The sequence below is a fragment of the Diadema antillarum genome, unplaced genomic scaffold (genome assembly GCF_040938485.1).
Source record: "Diadema antillarum isolate AM-2024a unplaced genomic scaffold, OU_Dant_1.0 seq00001101_RagTag, whole genome shotgun sequence".
In the NCBI taxonomy this organism is placed as follows: Eukaryota; Metazoa; Echinodermata; class Echinoidea; order Diadematoida; family Diadematidae; genus Diadema; species Diadema antillarum.
Genome location: NW_027271918.1, coordinates 312,759 through 335,251, shown reverse-complemented (window position 1 = coordinate 335,251; position 22,493 = coordinate 312,759). Strand labels below are relative to the sequence as shown.

The following is a 22,493-nucleotide window of genomic DNA, read 5'->3' as shown; positions in this document are numbered from 1 at the left end:
CTACAGGAGACGTAAATTCTGTAGTGACGAAACAATGTCCAAATTTACACAAAACCATGTAGTATTATTTCCATTTGTTACAGTTTTTATCCTCTTCTCATTCTCCCAATGGCTACCGGTTACAGCTCGTTATTCCGAAGGTTCGTTATTCCGAAGGCTCTTCAGTCCGAAGATTCGTTATTCCGAAGGTTCGTCACTTATTCCGAATTTCATTTTCAGATCAACAAATCTTCGGAATAACGAACCTTCGGAATAACGCCACAAAATAATGTTCGGATTAACGAACCCTTTTTCATTTTCGGATTAACGAACCTCTAGGTATAGGGAATTTGTCTGTTTCGGATTAACGAACCTTCGGAATAACGAACCTTCGGAATAGCGAACCTTCGGAATAACGAACAGCACCCTGGCTACCAACCGAAGGGCGGTTTGATATGCACGTGACATCTCATGTCACACAATATAGGTGATTGATTAATTGCAGAAAATATAACACGGACTTTAAACTGAAAGCAACAATGAATTGAATACAATATTCCTGCGAAAATTTCATCTTTCGATGAAGTCATGAAAGGTGTCGTTTTTTTCAAGCATGGTATTTATGTGTAGTCATATGCAAACCTTGACACACATTCTGAAAGCACCTCAATGGTAATGAAATATTTTCATCGAAATGTCATTCCTCTATCAATAACACTTCGAAATCGTTCCCAATGCCATTCACTTATGTAACTGATATCTGCATCTAAAACCCTTTTCAGCTCCTCTCACCTTCGCGGATAGAGCGGTAAATGGCACGTCAATTATGTTTAATGCTCATGATCAACGGCTGCATGTGGGCACACCAGCAGGCCGGCCTGCGGCTAGGTGGAGATGGAGTGACCACCTCACTGCACTTTTCGCGACAAAATGCAAAAATCAAACAAACAAACAAACAAACAAACAAACAAACAAACAAACAAACAAACAACCAACCAACCAACCAACCAACCAACCAACCAACCAAGAATACATACCCCCAAAGTACTTGTAAAGACTTGTATATCCAATACATAGATATAGTGAGGAACAAACTAGAAGTGAGTTACTAGTACACTGTTGTATTCGATTAGGGATTCCAAATATCAGGACCGTTGTAGATGTTGGTTAGATTTTTTTCTTCATGCTTTTAATTGTAGTGTGGTAGTTGTCAATTGATCAAGCAAAATTTCTGAGTGGAAAAGTAAATTCTTGCGCATACCTGCTTTTTGTTGAATGAAATTCTGATACAAAACAGTACTTTGAAAGGATGAGAACGAGAAGTTACTTTCACCGTGCTGTATATTACAATGTCATGTGCTATTGACACAAGAGCAAGCAAGGATACTATCCAAGATCTATCTTACTCGGCAACTCTGCAACCTGGTTGCGATCGATAACATAGCTCGACGTTGTTTTTTTTTCCCATCATCCACACACAATCTAAGTGTAACGCATGATAATACGCCTCGAAGAATAAAATAGAGAAGGAAATTTCTCTGGAAGTTCTACAGAATAAAAAGTAGGCCCTTGTATGCAGTTGCTGACGTAAATGAAGAGAAAACATGAACTTCATCAGCGATCAATGAAGTCACTAGCAACGTCGGTCTTAAAAAAAGCGAAAAGCGAGGAAATGAGTAAGTCAAGATACTGACCTCTATGCTTTGTATCTCATAGCCAGCCCTCAGCTTTTCATAGAGAGAACCTTGTGCTTGCTGCAGAACTAATCAATATTAAGTTTCATGCGCATCCAAAGTGATGGCTTTGTTGTGTCATGCTCCAACTGCGATACGAGTTACCAATTTATTATTGTTGTAGCGCAGAAATGGATGGAGGTGTGCTGTATAATGCGCTATACAACGAGCAAACAAGCTGCTGGGTAATGGGGGGGGGGGGGGGTGGTGGTGGCAATAACATCAGATGTATAAAATGTGTTCTCTGTGTGTGAGCGTCAGAGGTCGACTAACCAAGTGCATTGTAAAATCGAAACGCAATTTGAAATCTAACCAGAATTATACAGCCTGACTCACCTTGCCGCGTGAATAAACTGAGGACTTTTAACGATCTGCTCTGTTGTTGATTTTTTTTTTTCTTTACCCTTATCATTCTCCGAACAGCACGTAGAATTCAGCATGGAGCCTGGCATACAATGGAGCTATTTCTCATATACCTGTCACCTTTGATGACTGGTTCGTGTGGACGCATACAGCTTTGCAGGAAATAAACAACTCGGCCACCAAACGGAAACACACAGATTTCCTCATTTGTGATACATATTATAGGATCGTATAAGAACAGCCGTTCTTATTTGTATTGATTTTATCCCCCCCCGAAAGATGGACATAATATTATAGTGCCTATAACATGGGTTTTTTTTTCAGAAAACTGAAGTCACGTCTTTGTATTTTATACTTGGCGTAATACATTCCTATACCAGGTACCAGGAAGACTTGACATGCCACAAAGTTCTTACACTTTATCTAAAACACGACGTCTTAGATTTACTCCCAGGCATGGATTTATGTGGCCATGTTATAGAGACTTAAATCAATCATTAAGGCATCGATAGCGAGTTTTCGATTCACGACGCTATAATGCTGTGACGAGCCTCCTCCCGGGCCTCGAAATGAGGCTCGTAATTCCGAAGGTTCGTTCATACTAAATAGTACACACCTTTTTTTAAACTTTTATTTTCATTTTTGGATTAATGAACCTTCGGAATAGCGAACATTCGGAAAAATGAACCATTTCACTTTCGGACTGAAGGACCTTCGGAATGACGCCTCAAATTTGGATTACAATAATATGACGAACCCTTCGTTATTTTCGGATTAAGAAAAATCTAGTTATATACAGAATTTGTGCGCTTCGGAACTACGAACCTTCGGAATAACGAACATCACCTCAATATCTCATGGGTGTCGCTGTTGCTTCCATGATCTTCCTTTAGGCTTGTGGAATGGACATTGTCAAACCATCAAACAGAAAGTCAACTTGCCTCTTGCTTTTCTTCGGAAACCCCACGGCTTTTCAATGTGAAAAAGGTCAAACTCAGGGTCTGTATACTTTCTTATCGCCTCCAGCTATAGAGTATATGTTTACAAATGAGTATGGAATCCTCATCACAGCACAACCGTGTATATATACATATATATAGAAGACAAGAGCAAGTGCCAAAGGAAAACAAAAGGCGGCAACTCTCTTTGTGCTTAGACTATCATACAGAAAAAACATCTTTCTCGGGTCATGTTTCATCACGGCTGGATGGGACAGCTTCCACACTCGGCCCCGCAGCAAGATCGCCCAGTGTATATACCACCTAATTCTTTAAAAAAAATGCATGATAAGACAATTAGTTTCCATTTCCCATTACCCATCATCACTCCCTGTTTAACATATTACTGCAGCATTGCGGGATCACGTACTATTTGAAGTATACTTTCCCCTTTTTTACAGCAACATTCTTAATTCAATTCAATTCAATTCAATTCAAAGTGTATTTCATTTTTCGACAAGAATCATAATATATATTTCACTTTTTTGGTAACTGAGAATAAGGTAAACAAAACATTGTAAAATGAAAAGACTATAATACAACAATTGTGGAACCAATGGAAGCAATTAAAAGTGAGTTAAAATAAAACAATAATACTGATTTCATTCAGAAATGAGTAGATGAACACCAAAAAAAAAAAAAATAATAATAATAATGCATGAATTTGTGTGAATTTGGGGCTTTAACAGGGAAGATCCATAAGCCTTGTGAAACGCTAAACCCTAAATTCAGGCCCTACATAATATCAGCTCGGAAGCATAGAAAAGTAAAGAGCAAAGAGAGAGAGAAAGAGAGAGAGAGAGAGAGAGAGAGAGAGAGGGAGAGAGAGAGGGAGAGAGAGAGAGAGATGGAGAGGAAAAAAGAAACACACGAACTGAACAGATCTAAAGAAATCTCAAAGTACAATAATTACCTGATAAACAGTTCAATTGAGAATATCATGAGTCAAAAGTAAAACTTTGAAATCTCTTGTAAAACTATTCAGAGACGGTTTCATTCTCAAATCAATCGTTACATCATTCCATATGAATGGACATTTCAAAAAATAAATAATCTTACAGATAATTATGGTTCTAACATAACGTAAATAATAATCATTGGCATGACAGGTGTTATGATCGAGTACATTACTGTGCAACCAAGCAGAGCTATAATGGATGTAGGACTGAGTATCCCGAACGAAATTCATATATCATACTTTGGTAAAATACATTAAATGAAAATAAAAATGTAAAGCTGTTTACAAGTTTTTAAACTAAAACGGCAAAACTGCTATCGGACGGCAATTTGTCAAATTATATCACCGTTTTTAAAAACAGGAATTACCTTTGCAATCTTCACTTGATCTGGAAATATGTCATCGAAAATACATAAACTGAATTAAAGAGGTGAACAAATTACATGAATCACTCTTTTTAATAACATCAGCAGTTGTATCGTATCCTCCACTGCATGGTTGCACTCTTTGAATCGTTCACAATATCGATCATTTCTTTGCATATTCTATGCATTGGAGGAAAATATGCCGTTTGATATATTTTTATTGTCAATTGTGAACTATAATCATGATTTGAATATTGCGTACTGTTCGTAAGATAAAAAACATACTAGTATACAGCAACAAATAACAGCCATGTCTTTCAGTTGTTGCCCCGTGAATATTAATTTTCATAACATCTTCTTTGCATCATTGATAACTTTCCATGTTAACTGTATAACTCCTGTTACCACCAAATTTCTTCTCTGGATCTGGATCAATACGCTGCCGGACCGTGTGGTATAGTGCAGCGGGGAGAGAGGGCGCGAACTAAATTAATCGCAACGAAGGTGGCTTTTTTCTATCTTGCTTCTGAAGACTTCCGGAGATGGGCTGTTGATCACTGTTGCTGGGAGGTGATTTCAAGCGAGGGGGGTGCTCACAAAAAATGAATGTTTATATTGCTCTGTGTTGCAATGATGAACTTTAAACCCTTTATCGTGGTTTATCACTTGTCTTTCAAGAATATTCTGAGTTTTGTAATCTTTGAACTGTTTAATTTTGATATTTCTTTTAGGTCTTGTTCTGGTCAGAAAATTTTCAATGGGTAGACCCGGGACCAACCCCTCGACCGCTTTGAAGAAGGATGATAATTTAAGTACCTGCCTTCTTGATGCTAGGGTGGGTAGGTTTAGCCTCTGCCTCATGCTGGTGATGCAGCCAGGGGTCCTAGATGTGTAGTCTCCTGTGATGAATCGGAGAGCCCTGCGTTGTACCTGTTCAAGGTTTTCGATGTCCTTTTGAAGATGTGGGTCCCACACACATGCTCCATACTCCAAAACCGAGCGTTTTTTTTTGTTTTTTTTTGATATGCACGTTGAGCCTTTTTAAATTCATTCCTTACTTTATTTCTAATTTTCGGATTAATAAACGTTTGGAATAACGAACATAAAAGTATACCCACCACAAGCAATCGATCACACCACGTAAATAGAAAGCTACTTGAAAGCGCCCACTTGTGAAGATCATTTTCACGTCGTTCTTTCGCGTACCTCGACAGCGAGCCAGCCACGTACTAGCTTGCGTCGGTCCAGCTTCGGCCCCGTCTAGCTCGCCGCATCGTCCCCCGGGCTGCTGGGGCGGCGCACTCGTCATTCAACGCACGTGCGGGAATCAAGAACTCACGTTCGGCATTTTGCTCACTTCGGCCGTCATTTTTAGCGCAGAAAGAACATATTCAACATGGCATTTGCTACGAACGCAATCTCTAGAAGTATGGCCACGTCTGCAGCAAGAATGGCTGCCATAAAACATGTAACAGTCATTGGAGGAGGACAAATGGGAGCTGGAATTGCTCAGGTAACTTGCCGGTACTCCCCTTAGTCCCATACCGTTTGAATTGACGTTGGCAAGGATGAGATGGGATTGTTCAGGGTCGACTAGACTAGAAATAGATTTCTAACAGTGAAACTCAATTAAATTGCTTTTATAAATGACAAAGAAATTGATTCATGTGGATATCACATTATGGTTTGACTTTCATCAAAGCTACTTACTAGAGCTAGCTAGAGCTAGACGCCTAGACACTAGTCTAGTTAGAGGATGGAGTGCTGAAGCAAATTACCAATACAGTTGAACCTCTCTTATCCGGCCTCCCTTTATCCGGATCTCTGTATTATACGGACGCAATCTCGCCGTGATTTTTTTTTTTTTTAATAATTACGGGAGGAAAGGGGGATTCCCAACTCCTTGAGAACTCCTACACAAACACACATGAATTACATATTACTTCCAACATGATTAACATACATTACATCAACTCAGCAGATCAAGTTTCCTTCCAAATTGCTTACCTTCAGACATTTTAACATCCCCAAACATCCCCAAATCATCGCATTTTGAAGCGTAGTTTCGTTGAATCGTACTGTTTATTTTCAAGACCTACTTCATACATTTCTTAATAATTATTTAGAGAAATCATCCCAAGAATTTATAAAAGAAAATGATTTCATTCTTGCAAACATGAACCTCTATTTTGGGGTCTGTTACTGAGTGTAACAATGAAAAGGTTGCAGTATACACATTACTACATGTGGTACTACAATGGGCTACATCAGTACATGTGTATGTATATGTACATGTATAATGTATATTAAGCATTGAGTCTCCCGTATCCGGCCAAATCCCTTATCCGGATGAGCCCCGGTCCAGACTTGTCCGGATACGAGAGGTTCAACTGTACCATGTCAATACAGACAATGCAATAGTTGGCTCAATAGTTAGTGTAGAAGTAGAACCCTAATGAACAGTGAGTTAAAGTTTTGATGACTTGTGTCTTGTGAGAATTTGATTGATTGGTTGGTTTGTTCATTTATATATTTTTTCATTTTAGTTTAACCAAATTTATCCTGAATTGAATGAGCCTGGGTAAATGCTGTGTATCATTAGTTGGCCTCTTCTTTTTATCACCAGCCTCCCTCTAATCGGAACCTACAACTTTACTGCCTAATGTAACTATACACAGCCCAGCCGCTGTATTTAAATAGTGACAGGGCTGTCCCGGAATGGCCCACAACACAAAGAGAGCTCAGCGATCGCTTTACGATTGCTTTGAGTTTTGATACTTGACATCATTTTTTGTCACCTCAAACTCATCAAATGTAATCTTCATTAATGACACTACATAGCTTGAATATTAGCTATGTTGTCGATATTGACATATACACATTTCACAACCTACCGAAAATGAAGATTATATGCAGCATGTGTGAACGGTACATCTGATAATAGGGAGTTCATGCGATCGGGAATGCACTTTTCAAGAGGTCATGCTGTCGACCGTGCTGCTACCAAAGAGCGCACGCACGCAGTAGATCGCTGCACTTCCAGCCACGCATGTGCACGCATAATTTGCATTTGCTGCATGCAGTGGTCAACGCTCCATTTTGAATTCTGCAACGATGAACCCCGATGGTTGGTCGGGAATTGCACCAGAAAGTGCCATTTTTTTTTGTTCAATGGACTTATCTTGAGGGCTCTCTAGATGGACTTATGTGCCTTCTGTAATATTAGCACAGGGAATAATTTTCCTGGTACCGCATCGCAATTTGCTATGCATTTTTACACCACTTGCACTACACAAGCTAACTTTTGTGTAGCAGTTTTCTTACATAGAAGTGTACAGGATATCATTGAAGATATTTTTCACCAGCTGAAATTGCTAATCAAATTTGAGTTTGAAAATTATTCCCTGAAGCATGCATGTTATGTGAGTAATGTACAAATGTCTACAACATGAATTATAAGTTTTGTAGTTGTGTTGTGGTTCCCCACTTTGATGGTGAGGCCCCATCTGTCAAAGCACAGCATCTGGTTGGGCTATGCCTAATGCTGGAACAATAACATTGTTAATGAAAAAAAAAGAAGAAAAATTGCTGTCACATAATACTGTTAAACAATAACATATTATTGATTAAAATCTGTCAGTGTTGATGAAGCAATATATCTGCATGACATCTGCCCATTTATTTTTAGCATGGAATAGGAAATGTCAGCAGAAGAGCTCACAGGCATTTCTTCAGACGATGACTTTGCAATTTGATCAAATTACAATCTAAAGTGATGTTACTCTGTTCAATAATTGACAGGTTGCTGCCCAAACGGGCCACAGTGTTACAGTGGTGGACACAACTGCAGAGATCCTGGACAAGTCCAAGGCTTACATCCAGAAGAGCCTGGCCCGTGTCGCCAAGAAAAAGTATGCCGATGATCCAGATGTGAGTGGAGAAAAACAACAAAAGAAAAACAAAACAGAGTAAAACAAGAAAAGATTATTAAGAAATATAATTGTTATTGTAAAAAGAAGCTCCATCTGCACTGAACCATTGTTGTGTTTAGGCATGTTTGCCATAACACGTCATACACACACACACACACACACACACGCACACACACGACACAAGATCACACACAACTATCATCTTCTGGCCGTAGCTCCAGATGGCGCCATCAGGGTGCAACCTCGACGATCATTGCACCAATGACGCATCGGTACTCCTTTCATTGCACTGCTGTGCCAGGCCTTGGGTCCCTGCACATGTTTTTGAGCCCATTCCCAGAAATTCAATGTCCTCATCTTTTCCCCTGTCCATGCTCTCCCATCTTTCTCTTCCCCTCCACTGTTCCCTGCGGAACAGCTCATATGAGTCCATTGGATATTGTGACTTGCCATACTCTGTACCATCTCAATTTCCTTTTAAGCACCAATGATAGAAGGAAGGCTCTGGTCTGATCATCCAGATATATATGGACATTACAAGAACATCAGTCTTAACCGTATTTCATCCAAGTTTGGCACAAGAACAGATTTCATTTTGCACATTTTACATTTGCAGTAATCAATTGTAAACCTCAGATGTTTTAATAGAATGTTGACTTTGATGTATATATAACAATGTTTGTTATAGATTCTAATTGGGGCAGTGGTGGTGGTGGTAGGGTGGGGGGGGGGGGAGTATTTTGTGACTGAAACACACACAGAATATTAATACCAAAATACATATACTACACATACATTTCAATGGTTAATGTACCACAGAAGTAACAGAGCATTATTGAAAGGGGAGTGTATTACATCATTTCTCTCTAGCTAGGGTGCACAAGGATATTTCATTCTTGATCAATATGCACATGACAGATTAATTGTTTTTAAACCCAACTTGCTGACGCAACTCTCACACAAATGATGCTTGTGATTATTTCATAATAACTGGCTAATTTTGTTGTGGCAAAGTTACAATGGAAGACATAATATGCTAGAGGTTACAATGTAAGACATAGTATGCTAGAGGTTACAATGTAAGACATAATATGCTAGAGGTGACAATGTAAGACATAGTATGCTAGAGGTTACAATGTAAGACATAATATGCTAGAGGTGACAATGTAAGACATGATATGCTAGAGGTTACAAAAGGCTATATTTTCTCATTGCAGTGAAGGGTCTGTGGGGAAATATGTGCAAATATGAGAAGTGTAAAGATGAAGGCAGTATTTTGTGGTGTGGTTTAAAAGTTGTCCAGTCATCAAGGGTGATGTTGATTCTCTACTCCGTTTCTCACTCACTAATGTAATGCGTTTAGGGGGGTACAGAGTTTGTGAACTCCACCCTAGGCCAAATAAAGATGGAGACCAATGCCGAGGAGGCTGTGACGAATACCGATCTGGTCATCGAGGCCATCATCGAAAACATCGGGATCAAGAAAGACCTGTTTGCCAGACTGGACAGGGCAGCCCCAGCGTAAGTCAGCCATTCCATCACCATTCACATGTCTATCACCTTTTTTTGATCAGTTCTTATCACATTAAACATCTTCCATGATCAACTTAACTGGAATGAATTGAGGAAAAGAAGAAGAAAAAAAATCCTTTGATTATATAGTAGACTTGAAAAATGCTTGCTCTTAAAGACTTGCACAATAACACTGAATATTGTAAACCACAGTGTAAATTCTTGACATTTAGGTACCATTTCTCACTCTTCCTTGCTGCATCTCCCTAGATGTAATTACATAATTTTAAGTGCACCATTCTTTGCCATAGTCCTTGTTGTTTCTTGCTGGCAAAATTACTGCTCAGTAAACCTTATGCTGTTGCACCTCAGTGATGATCAATGTAGTTATAGCTGGAGTTAAATCTCCTTGCCAGCTTAAGATAAGGAAGGCAATGATCAAAGGTTGAATGCACAATGGTGTAGTCACAGGTATAGGGGTTGTACAGGTAAGATGGTTTGCAGATTAGTATGTGTATCTGTGAGATCACAACATCAGCAGAAGTGTCCACTAGTATGGGAGATGAATTCCATTGCCTTTTTCATTTTATTTTATTTTATTTTATTTTATTTTTTGTACCAGCAAGAGCATTAACCAGATGATTTGGCTTGATTTAAAGTTATGTGTCCCCTTTGCAACCCTTAAAATTAGATTTTCCTATCTCAAGTTTGTAAAAGCTGGTGATACAGACCTTTCCCCAAAATGACAAAACTGGAAACTTCTTTGTGATGGAGCATTAAGCAGTGCTATATATTTCCATTAAATTTATCTGGACCCCATAAAAATTCCAATCCTTATTTCTTGGTACAGAAAGAGAGTGTATTCTCAAGTGACATGGGGTTAACTTTTCATTTCTTTAAAAAAAAAAACTATGCGGCATGTTACCATTAAAGGGACTGTACAGTACTGGTTGAGGTGAGGATTCAGCTTGTAACGTTTTGTGAGATATTTAGAACCCACTCTATGACATGTTAAAGAGCATACAATTCTAAAGGGAATCAAAAGTTTATTTGATGAAAATCGGTTTTGAAATGACTGAGATATCTAAAAACAAGGTAAAACAGAGGTCCTAATAAAAGTCAAGATCTGTCAATTTTATTAGGATCACTTTTTTGGATATCTCAGTCATTTCAAGACAAATTTTCTTCAAATAAATGTTGAATCCTTCTTGAAATTACATACTTCTTTTATATTTCATAAGAGGTTTCTCATTATCTCACCAAAAAATGTTACAAACCTGAATCCTCACCTCAACCAGTACTGTACAGTCCCTTTAAGATTTCAAACACAACATTTGGAGACATTATTCTTCAATCGTGCAAAATTTCAAAAGAGTGTAATTCAATTGATGTGAATATTACATGGTATTATACCATGCTATTGAAAGAAATGTTGTAATCTGAAGTACATAATTCCTGCAGTCCTATGATCATAGATACTTTGCATGATCACAGTAAAAAAGAAAAAGAGGGGAAAAAGAGGGAAAAAATGTGTAGCAGTAAGCAATGATCTCTATTTGTTTTGCAATAATGTGACACAAGCTCACAAGACATATGATTGGTGTTCATTTCATATGGGAAACAGACAAGAAATACCACCTCTGATATTCAACATTTTGATAGTCCTGAAGTAGAATTTACAAGATTTTTCAGACAGGACTTGTAATCATATACCAACTACTCCCGCTTTCTTTCCTTTTTCTATGACGGTGGTTTTTAGCTTTCAACAGGTCATTAGCAAACCTATTCTGTCATTAAATATTGAGTTTTTGGATGTCCATGCTATCCAACAGTATGATTATTACTAACTGTATATAAAGGTCAGATAAAATGAAGACAATTTCTCTCAAAACATCACTTCCATCAGCATTACTCTAGAATCGTGCAAATCTATTAGTAACACCAGTTCTGCGAAATTTGTAAAGCAGCTCTTCCCAACCCACAAATGTAGGTTTTGTGTTTAAAGACGCGTGGTGTGAAATGGTATTGCAATGTGTGGTAGTGATAGCTTCCTTTATTGTGCACATCCAGCTAAAATTCACATTACATTTTAGCAGGTGCTGTGTGCTAGATGTCAGTTGTTACTCTTACAAAAAAAAAAAAAAAGAAGATTGCCAGCATTATGCAGATTCATTGCAATATCCATAAGCTACACTCACTGCATTTTTCTTGACTAACTTGGTGCACTGCAATTTATGTCAGATACATATTGAGTGTGAATTCATTTCCTCCTCAGATTATAATCTTCTCTCTGAGTAGGAGAAAATGTAATTGATATCTTTGTGAGGTGAAACTCTTGAGGGCTGCCAGCATATTTTCTCCCTTAGTCCCATACCAGCTGCCGCCATCAGCATGTGGATGTAATTTGGCCATGTACATACAAATCTCCATGAAAGTGCAAGGTGCTAGTCACACATTGGTATGCACTCTGCAGAGAGGCACGTGAGAGAGTCTTGAGCTGCACTTAATCATGCCTACATCACTTACTTGCATGATATACAAATTATATTCAATTCAAATTCAGATGAATTTATGGGGAATTTTCTGCATTGAACATATATTACAAATGAAATACAGTCATTTCTGTCTGTTTCCAAGACAGTAAAACATACAGTGTGAACATCCAAACATAACTGAGATCTATATACATGTACAAATTTAAGAAAAGAATAAGAGAACACGTCAATTGGGAACCACTCGGGATAAAGCGAATCAAATGATCTGACTGAATTATGGCGCATGTATTGGGAGTGTGAATGATATATTGATAAGCACTTGCCTTCTCTAGCAACTACATTTACTGGTATCTGTAGGCATCATATTGAGTTTAAATGCTGTAACTTATGTCGGCCGTAACTGGGGGGGGGGGGGGGGGGGGGGGCTTATAAAATTAGCAGAAATGATTCAATAGATTTTGCAATATGTCAGGTGCATTGCTGTGTCAGTGCATACATTAACTATTGGTAGACATACTAAAGCCCCCCCCCCCCCCCCAATTATAGCCAAAATATGTATAATCACTTAAAAAAAAAAAATACCACCCAAACTGATCTGGTCTGGTATCATTCAGTATGAATGAGACTGCCTGCAGTGTACTGTATATTGCCTAACCCTTTTCATGCCCAGGCTGAGGCATAATGTTAGCTTTAATAATTTCCTGCACTTTTCATCAGCATTTTGTAATCCATAAAAACTCAGACTACAAGTTATGAAGTCAGCAAGCCTACTCAGGTGTAGCAAGGTGCCTCATTCCAACAGGATGGTCATGGTAACACAATAGGGATTAGGGGGATTAGGTACTGATCTCTGTTCAATGGCAATTCCTTTTCAGACACCTTCCCCATGATCCTTGAACAAAATGTAGTGAGAGTTGAGGATTTACACACTCTTCTGTCAATCATGTCATGAGCCAATGACTACATGTATGTGAGTCAGTCTGAACCACTATTATACAGAATCAACTGTTTCACTTTGGACACATCAGCAACATACTGACACCAGCATTGCATAAATCAGCACTTTTTTAGCTTTATGACTCAATGTATGAGGACTGAACACTTGAGAGGGATAATTGCCGGGTGTCTGTGTCTCAATTACAAAAAGCATTGCTGTAATTATTTTCCATTTATTTGTTCATTTCTTTTTCTTTTTAAAGGGGGAGAGAGGTGCGTATTGCTTAAAAGCTGAACTTACAGTATCAGGTTTGGGCATGGTTTGTGCAGTAGAGGCTTTCTCTCTGAGCCTGTGCATAACTTAGAAAATTAAGGAATCTTTAAATTTTGTCTCTAGAACAGAAGTGATAGAGCTTAGAAAAATAGTGCGATGAGTAGGTGACTATAATATCAAGTTTGTTCATAGCAGATCCAGAGGTGGCAAGAAGGGGTACTCAAATTGTGTCCCAGTTTTCAAATTTTGATTTTTTTTTTTCCTTGTAAACATGCGGTCAAATTTTCACCAAACTTGACAGATATTATTGCTAGAGAGTAGAATTGTTACTAATATAGTGGACACCATTGCCCACTTGGGTCCCCGGCTGCCCCCCAGGGGCACAATGTTGTGGGAGTGGCTCCTATTCGCGATAGTTTCGTGCCGCGAAAGTAACTAAGTATTTATGTATCTATGAGGTACACCTAGCATAGTAACAAGAAAGAGATTCAGATTTGTTGTAATTTTTTTGATTTTTCATGGAACTGAAAGCATGAAACCAATCTTGAATTCTGTATTCAACAAAGCATTTGAAACATGGAGGTGGTTGAATTTATTACAGGCTTATAAATAGAAAAATTAAAGCACTGTTGAGGTGCCACAGTGTGATGTAGGACACACTATTCCGAGTTTAGAGTTATGTTTACCTTTTCTTGCCCCTGGCAGCCCTGTTTTCCATACCTCACAATCTAGGTTTGTTTTTGGTTTTTTTTTCTCTCTCTCTCATTTGTGCTTTGTCTCTGTGTTATAATTTAATCTAACATTTTTGTTATGCTGATTCAAATCTGTATTGTGTTTACCCATGTACATATATATGTGCATATCATATGTCTGAAATGCTGAATAAAATAGTAGTACTGTAATAATAATAATAATGTATATTAAAGGGACTGTGAAATGTTTTCTAATGTGAGTGGGAGGGGGGGGGGGGTGTTTATGGGTCAGTGATCTCCTCCCCCCCCCCCACACACACACATTAGAAAATGTTCCCAAACCCACGTTGTATAACTTTAAACTGGGAATAGGACAATTGTACATCACACTGTGACACCTCAACAGCATTTTTTATGCCTCCGCCAACGAAGTGGCCGGAGGCATTATGTTTTCGGGTCGTCCATCCGTCCGTCCGTCCGTCCCGTTTTGTTTTTGTCGATATCTCAAGAACCGTGTGGTGGTTTTACATCAAACTTGGTATGAGGGTATAACCTGGGGGATAATACTTTGCTTAGATTTTAGGGTCACGGGGTCAAAGGTCAAAGGTCACAGGTTATTTTGTGAAAAAAAGGTTGAAATTTCATGTTTTTCTCCATATCTCGCAAATGGTTCAAGGTATCTTCATGGAACTTAGTATATATGCATGTACCGATGGGCAGTGATTATCTAGGGAAGTTGGGGGTCATGGGTCAAAGGTCAGGGGGTCAAAGGTCAAGGTCAACTCCTCAAAATATCACTACTTTCCTTATATTTATGCAATGCCTGAAGGATTTTTTGTAAAAACTTGATGTATGCATGTATAACCCAATATATATTCTGTGGGAAGTTTCTTGCCAAAAGGTCAAAGATCAAGTGAAAGTGCTAAATTGCACTTCTTCCTCCATATCTCAAAAGTAACTCAAGGTATTATCATGAAACTTACATATTTATGCATGTTCTACCTAACAGTGATTCTCTTTGGAACTGTGAGGTCAAAGGTCAAAGGCCAGGTTTAGATAATACTATTTTACCATTTGGTACTGAAATTATACTTTTTCTCAATACGTTGAAAATTACTCAATGCATAAACTAATAAAAGGGCCAAAAGTCAAGTAAAAAGAATCAGTTCCCCCCAATACCTGCACTCTGACGTTTTAATCATTCATCCAATTGAACCTAGTTCTAGGAAAGTGAACATTCAGCACATTTGTGGCAAACCTGTCATTTTAACATGTTTTGCCAATTGTGTGAAACTGTCATCACACATTGTCAAGACATTGTACTATAGACCTATTAGGAGAACCAAGCATTATTGCGGAGGCATACACCAGTCGCCGTAGCGACATTTCTAGTTATTTATGAATAGAATGGGGTTCCTGCTAAAGCAGTTCCTCATTAACAAGTGAGCACTGTATTATTATTGTAGGGTTGTATGCTGTATGAAAAAAAAGAAAAGAAATGATACCACAGGATGATTGCATGCTTCTCAGAAAAGTGCAGTGACTGTAGCAAAGATCAAAGAGCGGAAAATGATGCCATTATGTAATGAACCACTTAGAGTGAACTCATCCATCACTAACTACTTCGCAACACAAGGTAAATGGTCTTGTGTTTCAGAAGTGTGTGTAATGTGGCACATGTATATCAAATTGCTTTATTTGTATGTCCCTTCTACAATTGTTAATGGAGGCATCTGGTACCATACAATTGTACGTGTGTGTACAGTAGGTCTGTTGCAGCTTTTGTTCCATGTTCAGTGGGAGTCTACTGGTATCAGTCTGAGTTATTCCATGATTAAAATTACTGTTTTGATAGCTTGATTTTTCAGAGATGTTGTTGTTATATGACAAGGTCAGCACAGCTGGTCAATCACCCGGCCACACAAGGCCAGGGGGGCATTTCATGAAGCATTTTGTCCGACAAAGTTGTCCGACAAATTTTGCTCTCAGCCAATCAGATGCAAGGATTTCAGCAGCTTGTAACAGTTTGTCAGGAAAATATCCGACCAAAACGCTTCATGAAATGCCCCCCAGGTGCTCTATTTCAGTGACCATCCAAATGTATAACATCAGGGAGATGCAAATGAAATTGTTTTATAAAATATGACCAAGATAGGGAGCCTTACCAAGCATTTTTTTTTTCTTTTTAACTAGCACTAAATGTGTTTATAAAATGGGTTCAAGAATGTAGCCAATTGGAAGCGCTGAAATGAGTCACGTGTGCGTGCATTATTTTCTTCAGGTATGCACTAAGAAGAGTCTCTCTTCCACCTCCCTGGCCTGACGTACGTCACAATGTTTTACACTAGCAGTGCGCACTCAATCAGTTGTTACAAGTGGGTCACGCGCTACTATACGCGCTGTTAATCCTGTAAACAACTTCTAGTTCGGGCCGCGGGCTGCCACAACAGCCGGCGGCCTTTCTTGTGCATAACAGTACGTGGCGTACGTATACTCTTATACGTACGCACAGTACTTATGTGCGGGATTTCCGAGTGCGACGTGCGTAAATGTTTGGGACGAACATCTTCGGACATCTTGACTTTTGAGCGAGTGCTACATGTAGCTGACTGGTATTGACCCACAAAGGTACATGAATAATGCTGTTAGTTTTCGACCCATTTTATAAAACAAATGATGCACAGGATTATTTCGTGGCGTTAGTGAAGGTGCGGCTCACTCTCGAGTATTGACAACGGTTGCAAACATGCACTCGGCTGCGCCTCGTGCATGTCGCACCATTGTCAATACTCTCGAGCGCGCCGCACCTTCACTAACACACTCTATCCTGTGCATCATTTGTATAAAAACATTGTTTTATTGAATTATGTAAACAGTTTTTTCTAACAGTTTTTCAGTTATGTTTGTCTGTGACCAGTCCAGCGACATTTTAATTTTTTCTTTTCATCCTGCAGGAGCACAATATTTGCAAGCAATACGTCATCACTTTCAATCACTGCCATTGCAAGTGCGACATCACGACAAGAGAAGTTTGGTGGCCTTCACTTCTTTAATCCAGTGCCTATGATGAAGCTGGTTGAGGTAATAACAATTTGGCCAACTTGCTCCAGAGCCCCATTTTATCAAAAGATATAATCGATTTTAAATTTCCTTAACACACAGGCTGCCATAGACTTATGATTGAAATCAACTATATAATCAATTATAACTCTTCATAAAACAAGGCCCTGGTCTACAAAAAAATATTAGTGCTTTGCAATTGACCCTTACTGAATTATTTCGGACTCTTATGATTAAATGCTCATTAATATCCATGAGAAGTGTTTTAGAGCTGGGAGGGGCTGTGATAGAAGTGTGTGTATCATAGTGTGATACCAGGTGACATTGATATCTTCATGCCTGCCTGTAATGTTTTGACACACAGTTTGCTGCCATCTCTTGGTCAGTCTATGACAAGCAAGGGAATCAACTTTATTTTTTAAAGTACCGGTACTCTTTTTTTTTTTTAAATCTCTCACACACATCAACCTTGGTGCATCACACAATTGATATTTATTCAGCCTACTGGTAAGATAGATTTGATGAAAACCAAAGGTCAAAGTTCAGCATATTTTGAACTCGGGCAAGTGTCGACTCAAACTGTTTGAATATTGAATGGAATAATTATAATCATATTTGTTACAGGTATAGACTAGGACAGAGCAGTGAACTGAGTTAGTCTTTGCTGTGATATTATGGAGGTTAGGGGTCACAGGTCAATGTCAAGTTCTCAGACTATGTCCTGTTTTAGGGTAGGGATTTAATCCTAATACATGTGAGTACAATATGAGCATTTCAGATGCAGGAGTGTGGCGACAAGAAAATGCCACCAGGTACAAATGTAGATGTAAGGCTTGCATACGCCACTGCCAGCTCTGCAGAACTCATAGGCGAATAAATGATGAAATGAAAGACATTTATTTTGAATGTTTGAGGGACGAGTCCATGTAATTTACAAAAAGTGAGAAATAGGCATTAACTTCATGCACAGAAATGGAGTGGAGATTGAATGTGGGAGTTCAGATGTCTCAAAATGATGACTGAACACTTATTCTTACTGTAGAACTCACAAATATGAAAGAGTGACATTTCCTGTGTTATCAATTTATGCTCTCTTTTTTTTTCCAGGTTGTAAGGATTAACCAAACGAGTGACGAAACGTACGAGAGCCTGATGGAGTTTTCAAAGGCCATGGGAAAAGTCCCCATCACATGCAAAGTATGTATGCACCCCTCTCCTAAGTGGTATTTCCCGTGGATGAGTAGGTCATCGTGTCAGTGAGGAAGATGACAATTAGACCTGTCTATGCAAAACGAAGAACTTATGAGAGCAAAATATGCTCTTGAATGGAGCGCAAGTATTGTTTCTCAAAACCATTATATTAAGACTGAAAAAAAAATGAATATGTATGATATGTTACAGACTTTTTTTTGACACAGATTTTCAGCGTTCATTGTATAGATCAGAAAAAAAAATAAATGTGTAACTGCAAACATCACCTCTTCAAGGCCAAAATAATGCAGATTTCAGAATGATGGAGTAGGAGCCAAAGGTACAAATTCTTCTGATGCAAGAAAATAATCATGTTTTAAAATGATTGTTGATTTTTCAAATTTTCACATTCATTTGTCTTCAAAAGGCATAGCTGATCCGACAAGACCCCCTCCCCCCATTTAAAGAATCACAGGAAGTCTTAATCTAATTTCACAGTTTTATGTGGAGAAAAATTTTGTGTTACATACATACATGTAGCATGGATAGTGAAATTGTCATGAAATCTGTGGCTTTTTGTGTGTGTGTGTGTGGAGAAGACTGAGATGTCATGTTTTAATCCTAGCTAAAACTTTGACTTAATTCATGTAGATGAGAATAATTAAAGCCTTACAATGCAGCCACTGTCTTTCTGTTGACCAGGGTTCGAAATTGGTGATGGTCCGCTGGCCATTGGCCACCCAAAATCACGTCGCACTAGCTAAAAATCATAAAATTCTGAAGTTACTAGTCCGTCTGGCTAGCCAAAACATTGCTTCAGTTTTAAAATTGTTTCTAAGTAGTCCGCCTGGCTAGTAAAAAAAAAAAGTTAAGTGCGACCCCTGTTGACATTCAACAAGATGGCAAAGTGATGTGTTTATTTGATTACATTTTTACAAGATAGTCTGTTTTAGCAATTTATAAGTACCGTATGTATGTTCTACCATATGTACCATTAGTGTACCATGTCAGGAGAGGTTCGACTTGACCCGTCTTTACACTGTAATCTTTGGAAGATTGCATAAATTTACCATATTATCATTGTGTAATCTGATTGTGGTCCCACCTTATCCCCTTCACATAGGATACCCCAGGGTTTGTTGTCAACAGACTTCTTGTGCCATACATGTGTGAGGCCGTAAGGATGCTGGAGAGAGGTAATGTAGTTGTAGAATCTGGAGGGGGATGGGGGAGGGGTTGTTGTTTTTCTGCCCACTTCTTTTGCATGATGTCAAGTGTTGTCATATTGTGACCGAACTACACCACAATCCAAGATCCCATCCTTCATTTCAAATGATAATCCTTTCCCTCAGTGCCATTGTCTCAAAGTAGAGGTGCTGTAAAGTAGATACCGAGGTACATGTAGTTGATGTAGTCAATCCTTTGTAGTTAAGGAGCAGCAAGAAATTACATCTGTAGTTCATCCAGTTTTTTTTTACCATTCTGAATGATTTGATAACTTGTTTGTACAGTCTACTACCTCTAAATGTCATACTAGTGGAGATATGTCATGGTGAGATAGCTTGTAGTCACTGTTTTACACAGTTGTAGCTACATTATTTAGACATTCAGTAGATAGAGCCTCGAGGGAGCCTCCGAGACGCCCCCCCCCCCGCTCTTGGCTGTTGACTGTGCGATCGTGGTGAAAATCGACACATACATTGCCTGTGACATAATCTCAAAGACGGTAAAGTTGATTTTACCAAAAAAAAAAATGTCATTTTTGCTAATTTATGCATAATTTATGCATGAAATCAGACTATTTGCTATGAATCACTAAATAAAACTCCAAACAGGCACATTTTTGTGTAAATACACATATTCTTTCTAGTGTCCTTAGCAAATGTAAGTAAAAAAAACCGTGCCGTCAAAAAAAAAAGTTCTTTATAGGTATTTTATTGTTTTTTAAAATTTCTTATGTATTTCTTTGTTTTTCAACTTTTTCCATGACATTGATCCAAGCATGAAAGTATGTTATTGATTGATTTTGATCAATAAAACCAAAAAATAATTGGGCATTTATGAAATTTGAGCGTAAGCACAATTTGCATTGAAATTGTGCACGCATTCATGTTTTTGAGCAATTTTTGGTCAGACGTGCACATACAAATTTATACGTAACTTTGGAACCGCAAATCCATCACAAATTTGGTGTCAAAAGATGCGGGGATACTCGCAAGAAAAAAGTCATGAAATATCGCGGCGAAGGCTATTCACGATGGTGACACATTGCGCGGAATTTCAAGGGGGGCCTCTGAGGGCCCCCCCTCCAGCCTATTTAGCTAGTCAGGGTTAATGGACATGCTGTCAACTTGTGTTCCTTGGTGTTTCCTGTACGGGAATAAGGATGGCCATGCTGTTACTGCGTACAAGTGACCATCCATATTCCTACCACCTCTTTCCATCACAGGGGATGCCACACCTAGAGACATTGATACTGGGATGAAGCTAGGTGCTGGTTATCCTATGGGACCTTTTGAACTGACCGACTACGTAGGAATTGATGTCATCAAGTTCATCCTTGATGGTAGGTTCAAGTTGTGTGGTAGCTGGTGTTCTGACATTTGGGTGTTGAGTGGTTTGATAAAAATGGGGAAGCATGTTAAAAAAAATTTTATAGATCTGGTCTCATTGGCTTTGTTTTTTTCCACAGAGGTTCATCCACAGAGGTTTTCTACAGAGATATTCTATTTTGCAGTGAAATTGCTTTTTAATTATCTTCATTATATCTCTCTTAGTAACCAGTATGATTATCTGAGGCAAGGGAAAACTTGTTACAAGTGTTGTGAAATAAAATGAAGAATGAGCCTGCTGTAATGAAATGGGGCAGAAAAGGGTTTTGAGAAAGTAGAATGATTATGATGTAATATGCAGCATGCTTACAATGCATTACGTGATAGATCTTATCTGCTGCTTGATATCAATTCCATCTTAGAGGTAATGTAACCTACACAAATGTACTGATGTAGGGAAAGCTAGTTGAATGTAAAGACCAATTTCTCGATTGAGTATGTTACCTTTACCCTCGTGGTATCCATAAACAGTACCATTAAATGCCAGAGAGATGGGATCTCTTTTAAACGGGATTTGGAGGCTTGAAATGGCTGTGAATAACCCTTCATAACTTTTTTATTAAAAAAAAAAAATTGTTGGTTTTTGATTCTGAAAATTTGTTGGTTATTAATTATGAATCTTGCATGTGCTACTTCCTTCCACTGATAGGATGGCATGAGAACTACCCTGATGAAGATCTCTTCAAGCCCAGCCCCACCATCAACAAGCTGGTTGCTGAGGGAAAGCTTGGTATTAAGACGGGTGAAGGCTTCTACAGCTACAAGAAGTAATCCCCCCCCCCCCAAGAGCTGCGCCTGACATTCCATCCCGTGCTGCCCCTCTGGGGAGCCACGGTCGTATGTGTGAGGAATACGGCTCATTAACACTTACTGTTAATGTCGGACTGAGTCCAGATACCACCTGTGTTATAACAAAAAGTCTCTTCACTAGTGTTTCTCATTGAAGAAGAAAATTAAATGGGCAAATGACAAATAGTAAGGACAGCTTCCATATTCTCAATATTCCTGGATCTGGGGATCATGATCAGCGATGATCTCGTGCAATTCATTTTGAATTGGAATCTCACTGAAGAGCATGATGTGGATCGAATATTAGTCTTTAATTTTTTTTTTTTTTGTCTTACCTGAAAATTTGGTTGTTCTCTTGTTGTTGTGGAAACCTCAGTAATCTGTGCCACCAATTTCATGATTTCACAGTGTGATTATTGTTGTCAAGGTATAGCAGCTGTTGCTACCTCATCGAATGTTTATTGGTGAAGAAAAAACCTACAGAAACATTTTGTTGTTGTTGTTGTCATTAAGTATATTTTACCAATGTATTCATGAGCTGTACTACTCATGCTCAGCCTTGATGGGTTCACAGGGTATGGATCTGTGAGCTCTCTTTAACTGC

General features: G+C 38.6%; 1 protein-coding gene across 1 annotated transcript; it reads left to right on the top strand.

Moving 5' to 3' along the window:
- The first annotated feature begins 5,739 nt into the window (after window positions 1-5,739).
- On the top strand, window positions 5,740-21,871 carry LOC139743667 (hydroxyacyl-coenzyme A dehydrogenase, mitochondrial-like). Its single transcript, XM_071654129.1, has 8 exons — window positions 5,740-5,909; window positions 8,198-8,326; window positions 9,692-9,849; window positions 17,192-17,318; window positions 18,405-18,494; window positions 19,612-19,684; window positions 20,938-21,054; window positions 21,750-21,871. The coding sequence occupies exons 1-8, from the start codon at window positions 5,793-5,795 to the stop codon at window positions 21,869-21,871; spliced, it is 933 nt and encodes a 310-aa protein (XP_071510230.1). The 5' UTR covers window positions 5,740-5,792.
- Window positions 21,872-22,493: the final 622 nt, after the last annotated feature.